This window comes from Camarhynchus parvulus, chromosome 19, assembly GCF_901933205.1.
Source record: "Camarhynchus parvulus chromosome 19, STF_HiC, whole genome shotgun sequence".
Taxonomy (NCBI): Eukaryota; Metazoa; Chordata; class Aves; order Passeriformes; family Thraupidae; genus Camarhynchus; species Camarhynchus parvulus.
The window spans coordinates 7185566-7199158 of record NC_044589.1 but is presented as its reverse complement, the minus strand read 5'-3'; the positions used below and the strand labels follow the sequence as shown (position 1 = coordinate 7199158).

The window sequence follows — 13593 nt, the reverse complement described above, 5'->3', positions numbered from 1 at the left end:
CAGGCAGGGCTTGGCCACGTGTCCCTCCCGTTTCACCCAGTCCCCTTGGCCCTGCTGGCGGCCGCTCACGCCATCCCCGGCACAGCCCTGCTGTTTGCCCAGCCCCGGGGCTGGGCTTCCCCGGCGCGGCCCCGCCATCGCTCTGCGAACCGCCGACCATCGGGGCCGCCGGCTGAGGCTCCTGCCGCCTCCATGCTGTCCCCGGAGGGTTTGGTGGCCGCAGCCGCGGTGCTCATGGGGCTGGCCCTCCTAGCTTGGTGCCTTTGGGCAGGGAGGCTGGAGGTGCCTGGAGACGTGGGAGAGGAGGATGAGAAGGAGGAGGAGGAGGAGGGGATCCCCTTCATGGCCGAGGAGGGCTCGGGGCACTGCCGGCTGCTGTGCAAGCCCTCGGCTCTGGCCCAGCACCTGGTGCGGAGCTTGGGGCGCTCGGCGGCGCTGCGGGGGGGACGCTGGCTGTGGCCGTGCTGGCCCCGGCTCCAGATGCTGTGGCAGCTCCTGCAGCCACCTGAGCCGGAGCCGATGGTGGCCCGTGAGCTCCTGCAGCTGTCCGACGCTGGGCTGGTAGCCCTGGACTGGTTGGTGGGGCCGTGGGGGGGTTCGGGTGGCGGCAGGGGGGTCTCCAGCCCGGTGCTGCTGCTCATTCCCAACGCTGCCGGGAAGGTGACGGGGGGGCTGCTGCAGCTGGGGCTGCGGGCGCTGGAGCGGGGCTTCATCCCCGTCATCTTCAACCGCCGGGGCCACAATGGCTGCCCCCTGACCACCCCCCGGCTCCAGCCCTTCGGGGATCCCGGGGACCTGCGGGAGGCTGTGACCTACCTGCGGTGCCGGCACCCCTCTGCCTCTCTGCTGGCCGTCAGCGAGGGCTCGGGCTCGGGGCTGCTGCTCGCCTACCTGGGCGAGCGGCTCCTCCAGCCGCCTGGCCGCCGCCGCCTGCCTCTCCCCCATCTTCCGTGGCCGGGACTGGTTTGAGGCCACGATGCCCTGGCTTTACGAGTGGCCGCTGCTCCTCCACCTCAAGCAGGGATTGAGCAGGTCAGTGCAGTCCCTTGGGCTTGGGGAGGTGGATGGGGGTACCCCGGGAACCCCTCGGTCATCCCTAGGGGGATGCATGGGGTGGGTGCTGCTGAAACAAGGAGCCCCAGTGCAGGGGCAGAGGTGCTGAGGGCAGCAAAATGTGCTGGTTAATGAACACCTGCCTGGAGCCGGCTGCCATGGGGCAAGCTGGGCCACCACGTGTGTCCCCAGCCTGGCTGGGGCAGCTGCATCATCTTGGGGTTCCTGAGCAGGGAGATCTGGGGCAGGGTGTCACAGATCCTCCTGGGAGGAGTTGGTGAAGCCCCCGTTTGGTTTTGGACCCTGAGGGGTGAGTGGGGCTGGCCCCTCTCCCTGCACTGCCCCTTGTGCCCAGCACCTGACCCTCCTGTTGGCCCTGGGAGGGGACTGTGATGCCAACCCAGGGCTGGGCTGGGGGCTGTGACTGCTGCTGTCCCTTCCCAAGGGGTCTGGGTTCCCTATTGCCCAACCCAGCCAGGCTGAAGTGGACCAAGAACTGGCTGATAGGAAACAAACTGCCCTGGGCCAAAGCCTTGAGCAAGTGGGCGCTTCACTGGGGGGTGCTGAGAGCTTGTGGGGGCAAAGGGACCCTGCAGGTGGCCAGATGGGAGCCAAAAAAATGCAGGTAAACCCCAAAACATAGAGGCAAACAGGTGACAGGTGAAGCTGCAGCAAATCTCAGATGGGTGCAGCAAGGAACAGTGCTTATTGCAGGGAAGGGGTGCTGGGGGGTGGGCAGCAGGGAATCTCCCCCCTCCCTATTTCCCGGTTCCCACTGCAAATGCTGCTGTCACGGTAACGAAGCAGGAGCGCCGGCCATCTCCCGTTGTCATGGCACCCGGGCTGTGCTGTGGGGACCCTCCAGGATCCCTGGCAAGGGGCTGGGATGGGCCTCCCAAGCCACTCTGGGGCTGAGGCAGTCGAGGTCGCCCCTATTTCTCTGCGTGCAGGGCCAGGAGGGCCCTGTCCAGCAGCCCATGGGCACACAAGCTGGTGGCACCCTATGGCAACATCCCTGTAGCCCCAGCTCCAAGTGGCATCCCTATGACCCTCCACCCCCACAGCAGCACACCCCAGCCGCTGCTAACATTCTCTGTGGCCCCCATCCCAGCATCCCCATTGCCCCCAGCCCCTGGCAGCATCCCTGCACCTCCAAGCCCACGGCGGCCGCCCCATCCCCGCAGGTACGCGGGGGCCCTGGCCGAGGTGGTGGACACGGACAGGCTCCTGGGCAGCCGCTCGCTGCGGGAGCTGGAGGAAACGCTCTTCTGCCGGACTCGGAGCCGCCCCACCAGCTGGGAGAGCTACTGGGAGCGCAACGAGCCCCTGCGCGACGCGGACGAGGCGGCGGTGCCGGTGCTGTGCCTCTGCAGCGCCGATGACCCCGTGCGCGGCCCGCCGGCCCGCAGCCTGCCCCGGGAGCTCTTCCGCAGCAGCCCCTACTTCTTCCTGCTGCTGACCCCGCACGGGGGGCACTGCGCCTTCCCCCGCCGGGGGCCGGGGCGCTGCTGGGCCCACGAGGCCGTGCTGGAATATTTCAGGGCCATGGCCGAGTTCCTGCGGATGGAGGAGAGGAGGAAGGGGCTGCCGCGGCCCCGCAGGTGGGGCGGTTCCCCGGTCGAGCCCCCCGTGTTCACCTGGCAGAGGTCCTACACGCGGTAGCGCCCCTGGGGCAGGGTCTCACAAAGGCAGGCAGACACTCCGTGTACTAAAATTACTTTATTACAGTTGATTTTTTTTTTTAACATTTCCTTTGCTATGATACAAAGGATACTTACAAACAAAATATTACATATGACCTTATTTTTTTTTTCTCTTCTCTTATTTTCTGACAACTTGGTAACAGCTTTAAATGCACAATCTATACAATTAATACAGGTTATATATGAGCTATAATGTATGTTGAACCAGAAGAATACCAGAATACTGACAATATACTGTACATTAAGCCTTACCAGTTAGTGCTCGTGGCATTTTCTACAAGAAGGAAAACGCACACCTGTAGATTCACTCATACCAGCTGGTGCTACCAGACACGGAAGCAAGAAGGAGTTTAATTCCCCTGGTTAAATCCTTCGTGGCCCATCACCGTGGTGCTGAGCCTGGAAACCTCAGACCAGTGTTCATAGTAAAACAGCAGATATGTGTGTGTTTTTTTCTATCTAATGCTCTGTGGCACAGCACGGCGCCGGCCGGGCTTGCCCATACCTGGATGATGCCCCAGAGCAAACGGCCATGGCGCTGGGGCCGGGCGCTGGGTGAGCTCTTGCTGGGGAGCTGGACCTCCTTGGGGAGGGGGAGAGGACGAAGAGGAGGAGGAGGAGGAGGAGAGGAAAAGCAGCAACAGCTTTGCTGTCATCAGCAGGCAGCTCTTGGGTTTGTGCACATGAGCAGGCGGTCGCCGAGGGGGAAGAGCAAGCCCAAGGCACGGCGCTCCCGGCACGGTTCCGAGCCCGGCCGCACACGGAGCTCGTGCCCGGCAAACCCTCCACGGGGTCGGGCAGCAGCTGCCCTGTGCTCACCTCCTCACCAGGAAAGGTTTGCTTTTGTTTTGCAGCCAAAGCCAGAGGTGTGTGGCTACAGGTGTGCACTTCCCCTCCTCCCGCCGGGGTCTACATCGCACTGATAAGGTTACATTTTTGTTTTTTATTTAAATTTTTTTTTCCTTTTTAAAGCAACCAGCAAGTGAAGCATTTTTTTAGTTGACTGGCAAGAAGACCTGGCATTTGCACAAAAGCTGCAAATGGAAAAGAGCCATCCCCTCCTCCCACCCGCTGCATCCCAGCCCAGAAAAATCCCAAACTGTTGGCGGAAGAAAGAAAAAAAAAACCACAACGGGTGGAGGAGAGGAAGGGGAGGGGGAACAGGTTGGAAAATACCAGGTTTGAGTTAACATTTCCTTGACTTCACACAATTCTTGTGCAAAAAGAAACAACTCCCCCCAAACAAACAAAAAACCCAAACCCAGAAACATGCTGGAAATAATGAAAACAAATGGAAAGTAATATATAAAATTAAAAATATAAATAGGATGTCTGGCTGACTGGTAGAAGAATAGGTCATTTAGGTTACAAAAAGGAATATACATTCAAGAGGCTCTGAACCCAGTGGGGTAACTGATGTTAAACTTGTGTTAATAGTTAGGCTAGAATTCTCAAGTTTGTCTTTAAAATCTTCACAACACAAGCAAGCTATTTTTAAAAAATATACACTATACACACCTCACACAGCTTCTCCTATCCGTATTACACACGTTACGCTACCCTCCCATCCACTACACCGAGGGGGGGGTCCCACGGCCGAGGGGCCCGGGGTGTCCCCCCATCCTGTCCCGACCCCCCGGCCCCGCGGTGGCGGTGGGGCAGCGATGGCTGCGGGGCCGGGCAGGTCGCTTGGCCCCTCCACGTCATACCACAACCTTCTCAAAGCATTTACAAGTCACCAAAGGGCTGTAGCCTTTTATGTTATACACACTTCACTTTGCAACGTTAATTATTTACATCAGGGCTGCCCCCCCCCCCACAGTCTTTTAGCTGTCTCTAGGCAGGTAAAAAAAATGTTCCTGTTCCAAGCAAAGCAGGGGGAAGAGCTGCAGGGGGTTAGGAGGGAAGAAAAGCTGAAGAAAGGAAGCGGGTGGTTTGCTTGCCACAAGCCAAACCCGTATGCGCACGTCTGCCTCTCCTTCTCTGATCCTTGAATCCTTACAAGCTCCCATTCCCTACAACCTCCAGGACAACCAGACCCGGAGAGCACGGCCTCACCGGCGCTCAGACTCCTCTGCTCGCAGCTTCCCGGGATGCTCAGCACAGCCACTGACTCACAGGCTTGCCTCTGCCACAGGACACGGAGCACAGATCCTGACCATTCCTAGGAGCCCACCCCTCGCTCAGCAGCAGGTCTTGCAGGGCAAGCCAGCTGCAGTGGGGCAGGGACACTGGGACCCCCACAAGCCACCACACTGCACCCCCAAACTCGCCCTTGGCAGCTGCAACCAGGCACAGTCGGGCTCTGCCGGAGCCGTGCAGAGGCTGTGGCCGCCGACTTCAGCTTGTCAACAACCCTGCGCTGATTTCTGCACTCTGCTGAGCTCAGAGTTGCCATAGAAATGTGTGATCCTGGCACTAAAAGCAGGCAACGACCTCAAATCAAAGTCTTTTTTTGTTTTGCTGGTTTTTGTTTTTTTCCTCCAGTAGATTTAGATGAACTCGGGCTTAAGACAAAAACAGTTGGAAGGGGAAAAACAGATCATTTCTAGAGAGATTGAAAAACATAGTCACAAGCCGGTATTAAACTGCAGCAAAGAACCTGAACTTGGTTCCCATTGAGTTCAGCTCCAGAGCAAGCTCGAAGCCACCGCTCTGTCCCTCGCACTGCCCTCCGTGCGGTACAGGACGCCCAAGGGAAGGAGATTCCACACAGCCATCAGGGAAAACCCAGCCAGAGGCTGGAAGCCAAAAGCCCCAGGCCAGTGGCTGTTTGCCTCCCCAGCTTGCAATATTTAAGCACAAATTCCTTACAGCATCACTGGACAAGTCTCAGGGATTAGGTGCATGCTGAACTACGACTGGCAATTACAGTAGCTTTTTGCTAGCTGGCACACACTGTATCTATAAATTTTAGTACAAAAACTTAAAAAATACAGAAACTAGGTCAATTTGTTAACTACATATTTACAGATAATTACAATTCTTTTCACTGACAATAATTAAACTAATTGTCAGTGAAAATTCAAACTGTGCATGTTCTGAGGTACCCGTACTCAAGGGTGGGGAGTGGGGCAGGGGGCCGGAGGGGTGAGGTGGGGAGAAGTTTCCCCCCAGGGTTTGTTCACATCTCTGGGGGCAAGGCTCGGCCCTCCTGGTTCCTGGTCTCACTGTGTGCACTCAGAGAAAGCAAAGAGAGTGGGAGCTGATATTGGGGTCTTATTTTCCCTAGGACATGGCTTAAGGGTGTTTTGAGGATGCCAGGCAGGTGCAGAGCTAATGGTCATGAACCAAACTGCCTTCTCCCCACCAGGGAGCCTTCAGGTGAAGTGCAAGTATCGAGACCCACAGCTCAGTGGTTAAGGTGCTTGTCTGCTGGCAAATCCGATTTACTAAGTCCCTCCCTAGCTGACAAAGGGCTCTCCTTCCCTCAGAGGAGGAGGCAGGGATGTCGCAGGCAGCATCAGAGCCCCAGTTGGCTGAACTTCATTGTGCAACAGGAACCTGGCTTATCTGCTACCACAGCTCCCTGGTGGGGTGATGTTTACTAAAACCACTAGATCTATCGGGTTTTCTAATTTTCTGGCTGTAAACAGCAAGCCCCAACCCTCCAAAGCGCCTGACATACAGTCATCAAAAGACTTCGGCTCAATCGATTTGTAAAAGTGCAAACTCAAACAGCCACAGCAGAGGGACAGTGACCAGCATCCCTGCCTAGGTATCCACTGCTCCTCTGTCCTTGGCACGTGGCTCTGGCCTCTCTGCAGGCCAGCACTGTGATGGGAACAACCTACAGGCAGGAGCACAGGTAAAGACAACACTACTCCTTGGGAAAGGGTAAGAATGACCCAACCAAACCTGAGTCTCTCCTAAAAAAACTTGCAAGAGACCTTCCAAAAGGGACAGGGAGAATATTCCCTCTGAATTCTCTGGTAGCACAAAGAGAGCCCAGGGTTGCCATTCTGCTGAGCTGGCAGGGTGTCCTTGGGGGAAATGCATGACCTGACACATGCAAGAATCGCTTATCCCCTGAACTGTCAAATGCCTCCCTAAGATGGGGTCTGGAGAGGACAAAGGAGAAGGTCAGAAGGGTCTTCACAGCTTGAGGAGCTGGTGGTGTCCAGCATGGCACTTGCCCCTCTACTACGAGAAAGACCAGGGCAAGATTTACTAGAACTGCAGAGCAAGCACCCAGGAGACGAATAGGCTGTCCACTGCTGGCTGTACTTGAGTGACGGAGCACACAGGGCCTAAGCAGAGTAAAGAATGGACCATGAGCATCTCTGTGTGTATATATGGATGTATAGACCCTAAGTCCCCAGGTACACACATGTGTACTTAAAATCTTCCAATTTAGCTTCTCTTTTGCCCCTCCACACAACCTAAGAACCACCAGGTATCAGACACACGCCAAGGCAGCCAGTGTTCAGAGCTAGCGGCGGCTCCACCTCAGGAATGCCAAAAGCCAGTGCCGGTGCAGCGAGCCAAGACCGTGCCGGGCTTGTGATCTTTCGTAGCGAGACGCAGCTGGGGACTCTGAGCTCAGCCTGCTGAGCACTTCACCGGCCCACTCGCCGCCTCCCCAGCAGATCCCTACATTGCCTCCACTGCTTGCCTATCGCTAAACCATCTTGTTTGCTTCTCTGCTGCCTTGTGACTTTCTGGTACCCTCAGGAAGCTCCCTTGTCTCCTTCAAAGCACACCCGCAGCAGCTACCTACCCCTCTCATGCCCCAGAAAAAGCAAGCTGCAATTACCAGGGCTGCACTTCAGCGAGGGTTCAGCCCTAGCACAGCCTGCGCCACGTCTGTGCCCTCGCCCCGAGAGCCCTGCTGAGGGGTTGCTTTTGCTCACAATCAGGAGCGCTAAAGAACAGCAGAACTGAAGTGCCCTGACAGAAATGCACAGCATGAGGTGTGTGTGCACCTATACCCACACACACGTACATACAGAGTATATAAATATATACAAATGAGATACCATATATATATCCAGAGAGATGTGCGTATTCAACAGAGTAATGGTAGACAGTGGTACAATAGGATTTATTGCCTCTCAAGAAATGGCACGTAAGCAGGGTCGAGGGGCTGGGAGCCTGGAGGCGAGGGGTCCTGGGGGTTTAAACAACAGCACAGCCCCAGGAGTGCCCTGGCTGCACCCCCCATGCAGGTCACAGCGAGTGTGCAGTGCCCGTTTCTTCCGGCGCAGGAGGGCTGGGTGGGACACAGAGCGATGCCAGCCTGGCCCCAAGCCAGGCAAGTAATGGCTGCAGGGAAATTTTTCTGTGGAAAGTTTGGTATCACACCATGTATTTAGTTGTTCAACCTCTTTGAAGTTCACAGGCTTGGAGGGAATGCAGGTGAAACAGAGCTGTGGCCTCCATTTCAGTGCTGTATCCAAGGAAGAAAGCACTTAATGTTCAACATGGAAGGGAGAGGTGGCTGCTGGCTCCCTGGGACCACGGAAAACAAGGAAAATGTGGTCCTTTTCACTGATTTTAAATAAAATCAAAGGAAATTTGAATCAGAAAGAGGTAAAAATGCTGGCTACTCTGTTTTTTTTTCCATCTCTGGGCTAAGCTACACCAGAACTTCAGGTCTTTGCAGAGGGGAGAGAAAAATAACCACAGAAAAGAGATTTCAGGGGTCAAGCTGGATATTTAGAAATACCGCAATAAAGTTTGCAAGTAGTCCACATAGAAGAGTTCCCCAGTGTTAAATATGAACATAAGAAATGCAAGAGAACATATTTGCTGAGGTACTGGAGTAGTTTCCACAATTTACAGATTACAGTAATTTTAAAACTAAGGGCATGACTGCAATGAGCACAACATGGAGCAATTTGCCTTACTTTTAAAAACGCTTTACTTTTAAAAATAAGAGTTTGCAAACTGATTCAGAGAGTGTTTGCATCTCTCTCGTGCACAGTTGTTCATGTATCTCAGAAATAAACCTGAGATACATTAAAATTCTCAACACCAAAGGCCTCCTCAAATACCTCCAAGGCACAGCCTGACCCTGAGTTCCTCTGGCTACAGCTGTGTAATGAGGTGCTTCCTCTCGAGATCAGGCAGTTTTGGGACAGCTCTTCTTCCCCCACGTACACACAGGGACACACACATTTAGACCAGTTGATCTGAATCAGTTTTTGCAAACTATTTTAATTAAAATATTAACTTGTTGGAATAGTCCAGGTCTGCACATGATATACATGTAAAAATGGTTACTACACAATTCTTTTTGAATACAAAAAAAGCCAATATGGGATAGCCATCATTTGGATTCAGCATTCAGTCATGCTTGACATTACACAAATAGATGTGTTGAGAGAATTCTGTTGAAGTAGCTCAATTTAAGCCAGAGACTTTGACCAAATTCAAACCATAACAGAAGCAGAAGAATGAACCCACTGAACTTGCAGGTATAGCCTGTCCCCACTGTAGCTGCTGCTGTTTGGGATAGAGGAGTTGAACTCAAAATGCTGTGTTAGCACCATGCTCTGGGCACACCCTCCACAATCACACAGTGAACCCCAATACAATTCTGGCCTTTCATTTTGGTTTTGTCTCTCCTTCCAAACCTAGGAAAACACAGGTACCTTTCCTAAACGAGTTTTGCTTCATTTCAACAACACTGCAATGCAAAAGAGTGACCCCAAAACATCCAATTCCACATAAAAACATAGCAGAGGAAAGGACAGGACAATTCACAGTCACCACTTGCCCCCAGGAGCATCCAGAGGCACCTCCATGGGCCCCCACACCTCCTCCCAGGCTTCTGTCAACTGTTAGTACAACAAAACTCCTTATAAAGGGGCTGCTCAAACATGTTTTGGTGGAGTTTCCATCTTCAATTAGAGTGATACGCTACATCACAATGCTAGAAATCCCAGCTGCATTCACCAGACACTGGCAGAGAGTTGAGGGTTGGGAGTGGATGTTAATTTAGCTAACGAAAGAACGCTGCCCTGTTGAGTACTGAACAGCAGCGAGACACTATTTACTATATAAATATGTCACGTGGACAAACACATTCGGAAAACCTCGCTTTTGAGCCCTATAAACATATTAAAGGCAAATCCTAGAGTTAGCAGCTAGTGTTTTCTTCAAGATGATTAGTGTGCAAGGAAAAACATTTACAAAGAACCCTGGCTGGTCAGTCCCCAAGATGGAAACCTTTGCCTCAAACCAAACTTCATCTACCTGCTCTTCCCACAGTCCTGGCTGACCGAGACCATCCTGGCAGTGGCACGAGAGCATGGGGGCATCTCTGGTTCCCAGCACTAAGGGATGATACGATGCCAACAAAGTCATTCAGTTATAAGACTCCCTGACCTTTTATCACTGTATGGATTTCACAACCTCCTTTGTTTCCTTTCAGTAGTACAGCAGCTCCAATGAGCCCTCTGGAAGTAGTGCCTTCTCACATGGTGTGATACGCTGCCGAAATATCACAGCATCTCTAGGGACTGTAAAAGTTGTGAAGTATTGCAGCAATGAAAATAATAAAAAAGGAGCCTCACATGCAGCAAGATCTACAGTGGTGATGTGGGTTAGTCATCAGCTGGGAAAGAGTCATTGGCTCAGCTCCTCCTGGTACACCATGGCAACTAAACATTTCAACAGTTGGCTACACGCTACATGTAAACAGGAAATTGCAACAAGCCAAAAAGGTAATAAATTGGTGGATGTAGTGTAATAATGAAAAACCCGATCAATGGCATTTTGTGACTATGGCATCCTTCAAAACACCTCTGGCATTTGAGACTGATTGGCTGAAAGTCTAAACATTTCTGAATGGAGCAAAAAGGACTACGCTGGGCTCCAAGAATTATTCTGATGCTTAGCTAAAATGAGATGTCACAGTATTAGCTGTACAAGTGCATTACTTACGCTCCTCTGCCCAACCTCATCTGAGCTACCAGCAGCACAGTCAGGGAGTGCCAAAGCAGACAGACCATTTCAAGCATTCCTAGCCTGTTCCCCCAGACAGGTTTACCTACAGAGTTCTTGGGAAGCTGACCAGTGCCTCCTGACAGAACGTCACTTCTTACACGACACGGAGCGCGCACTCGGGTAGAAGGGCCCTGTTGAGCCCTGGTGTCTCTTGGCCTCTCTTCTCACCTTCTTCCTCACCTACAACTCTTTGAAAATGCCTCTTGGCAGAGGTAATACCCCAGAAATTTATCCAATTTAATGACAAATAAAAATGGAACAGAAGATCCAGCTGTTCCTCCCCTGGATGTTGGTTTAAAGGCAGCTTGCCTGGTTTTTGCAGAGTGGCAGATCGAAATTCATGGACATGGGAAGAGGTCTCCATTCTCCCTCAGACTTCCTACATGGATGGCATGATGAGGGCAGCCTGAGGCCCTTCTGTCCTGTCAGTGTGATGACCACCAGCCAACTCTTCTGACTAATTGCATATATTTCTCAGATGCCCTCCCAAGACCCCTCCAAAACAGTAAAAAAAACCAAAAAAACAAAACCAAAACAAAAAAACCAACAACGAAACAAAAAACCAAAAACCACCCCCCAAAACCCTGCAGCCAAATACTATGACATCCCAGTTAGTAAACACAAAACGTAATGCTTTACAAAATGAATACAATATTCCATGTGCACCCAGCTTCCACACGTCAGCACCGCACTGAGGAGGCTGCTGGGCTGGTGTCTGTAGGCAGTTTCTGTTGGCAGACAGCTCCAGTGGAATTGCCACCCTCAGTTATTGTTTAAGTTATGTATAAGACATGTGTGAACCATTGGATATTTGTGAAGTAACACTTGTGCTCCTGCTCATGCCCTGCTCCGTCCGTCCCCCAGAAGCTGTCCGCCTCAGAGCCTGGGGGCTGTTGCGGACCCCTATAGCACTACTTCGAGGTACCCCCTGCATGGGCCCCGAGGGGTGACCCCATGGCTGAGGTCCACCTTGCATTGGATGGCCCCAAGCTTGTGGTGGGCCACCCATGGGATGACCCCAGTGAGGTCCTGCACCCCCAGTAGGATTGTGGGACCAGCCAGAAGCTCCCGGGTAGCTGTGGCTGAACGCCTCGGGGGAGAGATTAGAAAGAACCATATTACTAAAACCTAGCCTCATGCTTTCTGAGTCAAAGGCTTCGATCTCGCGAGCTTGGCGCTCCAGCAGGCTTCGTATCCGCTCGGTGCGCTCGTTCTGCAATGCCAGCATCTCCTCCTCAATCTAGGAAGGAAAAAAAGAGACAGTCTGTAGCAGTAGGACTGGCACAGCCTCTGGAGGACCTCTAACAGCTACTGAGGGGCTTTTTCCTGCATTTGTGCAGGAAACTGGCTCTAGGTCAGATATCCGTGGACATGCAGTCTGTTCTGAATACAAAAGGGAATTTTTTAAGGGTTAAGCCTCAAAGATCCATACAGCCCAAAGCATGGTGAACACCAGTTGGAGGGTGTTAGTCCCTGTTCCCTGGTGAATACATGAAATACGAGGGATGCAAATCTGAAGTCTGCACTGATACCAGCAGCTTGACATAGATTAATCTTCTGAGATACAGCAAAGTCTACAGCTTCCATACATGCCTACTGGGAAAGCACCTTCAGGTACAGCCTGCCAACACAGCTTATGGTGACCTTCACTGTTTGTAGCTGAATCTAATGATGATTATGATGATGACTGCTGTTTTCTCTAGGATTCAATGCACAAGCCCACATTCAGCTTCCTCTCTAATGTTCACTGGCCAGATTTTCTTAGCTCATGTATTTATCACCTCCTATCTACCCCTTTCCTAATTTGGTTTTCTCATATTTCACTGCCCTGATACTTTTTCCCGGGTGTGTGGCTGAAGGACATAGGCAGTGCCGTTTGACTTGTGTGGCAGATTATTAGCCAGATGATATGCAAGCTGGCAATTCCAATTTCTCCTCCATTTGACTGTTCCAAATTGGCTTCCAAGACTACTTTGGTAGGGGCACTGGGATCAGCACTATAAGTACTGAAAACACAGGACTACGGCCTCCTGACACCCATCAGACAGGGATGAAAGCCTTTCTTATTGAAATCTTTGCAGTCAGGTGGAGAACCAAAACCCATTATCTTCTTGCCAGCACTGAAAAAGCTTCTTTTGGCCTCAGTGAAAAAGACCAAATAGGGAAAAAGCAGGAGCCAAGACTTTCAGCACAGCTCACTGGCATCTCCCTGCTGTCAGCAGCAACATGGCCAAGAGGTGTTATCTGGGTCTGTGCTGAAGGCACCAGCCAGAGCCTTGTACTTGTAAGCACTCTCTTGCCTGAGTCAGGGAATATGCAAAGCAATTTCATCTGGAATTGAGGAAACAATCTGCTCCAGCATGAGTCATCTCCTGAGCCATTTGGGGCTTTCAGAAACTCCTTCTCCACTTGCCTGTTACTCTAGGTGAGTGACAGACTGTGCACTGAGCAGCCCTGCTCACTATTCCTGCTGAAAGCCACAAAGGCAGTGGAGGGAGAAGGTGCCTTCTCTAACATTACCTCTTTAAAATGCTCTGCTTGTTTTTTTCCTGTCCTGCTGTCTAAGTAGAATCCTCCTTTCTCACTGTCTTCAGCATGTCACCATTTTCAGTCTCAGTGACAGTGTAACACACAGGACTTGGTGCAACTGAACTTCACTGAAAGGCCTGACACTTTGTTAAAGTGACATCACTCAAACCACTCTGAAAATGAAGTGTCTGAGGCATGTGGGAAGGAAATGACTAAATCTGAACTCTTTTAAAGACACTCTTGGGACATGCCCATTGCTGGTGCAATACAAACAACATTTCACATCAATGGGGCTTGGCTACTCCCTCCTTACTCCAGGGTTGGACATGACACACATGCTCTGGTGAGTTATGGT

General features: G+C 52.2%; 2 protein-coding genes across 2 annotated transcripts in view; one reads left to right on the top strand and one right to left on the bottom strand.

Annotated features, from left to right (window-relative positions):
• The first annotated feature begins 192 nt into the window (after positions 1-192).
• Positions 193-2766, top strand: ABHD15 (abhydrolase domain containing 15). The gene is given in 3 exon segments (XM_030962951.1): positions 193-899; positions 901-1032; positions 2238-2766. Coding segments are annotated over 3 exon segments (1317 nt in total). The 3' UTR covers positions 2716-2766.
• TAOK1 (TAO kinase 1) overlaps positions 2754-13593 on the bottom strand; it is a 67867-nt gene continuing 57027 nt past the window's right edge. Inside the window, exon 20 of the mRNA XM_030962950.1 lies at positions 2754-11949. Within this exon, the coding sequence (XP_030818810.1) occupies positions 11488-11949 (462 nt within the window). The 3' untranslated portion in view covers positions 2754-11487. The remainder of the gene's footprint in view (positions 11950-13593) is intronic.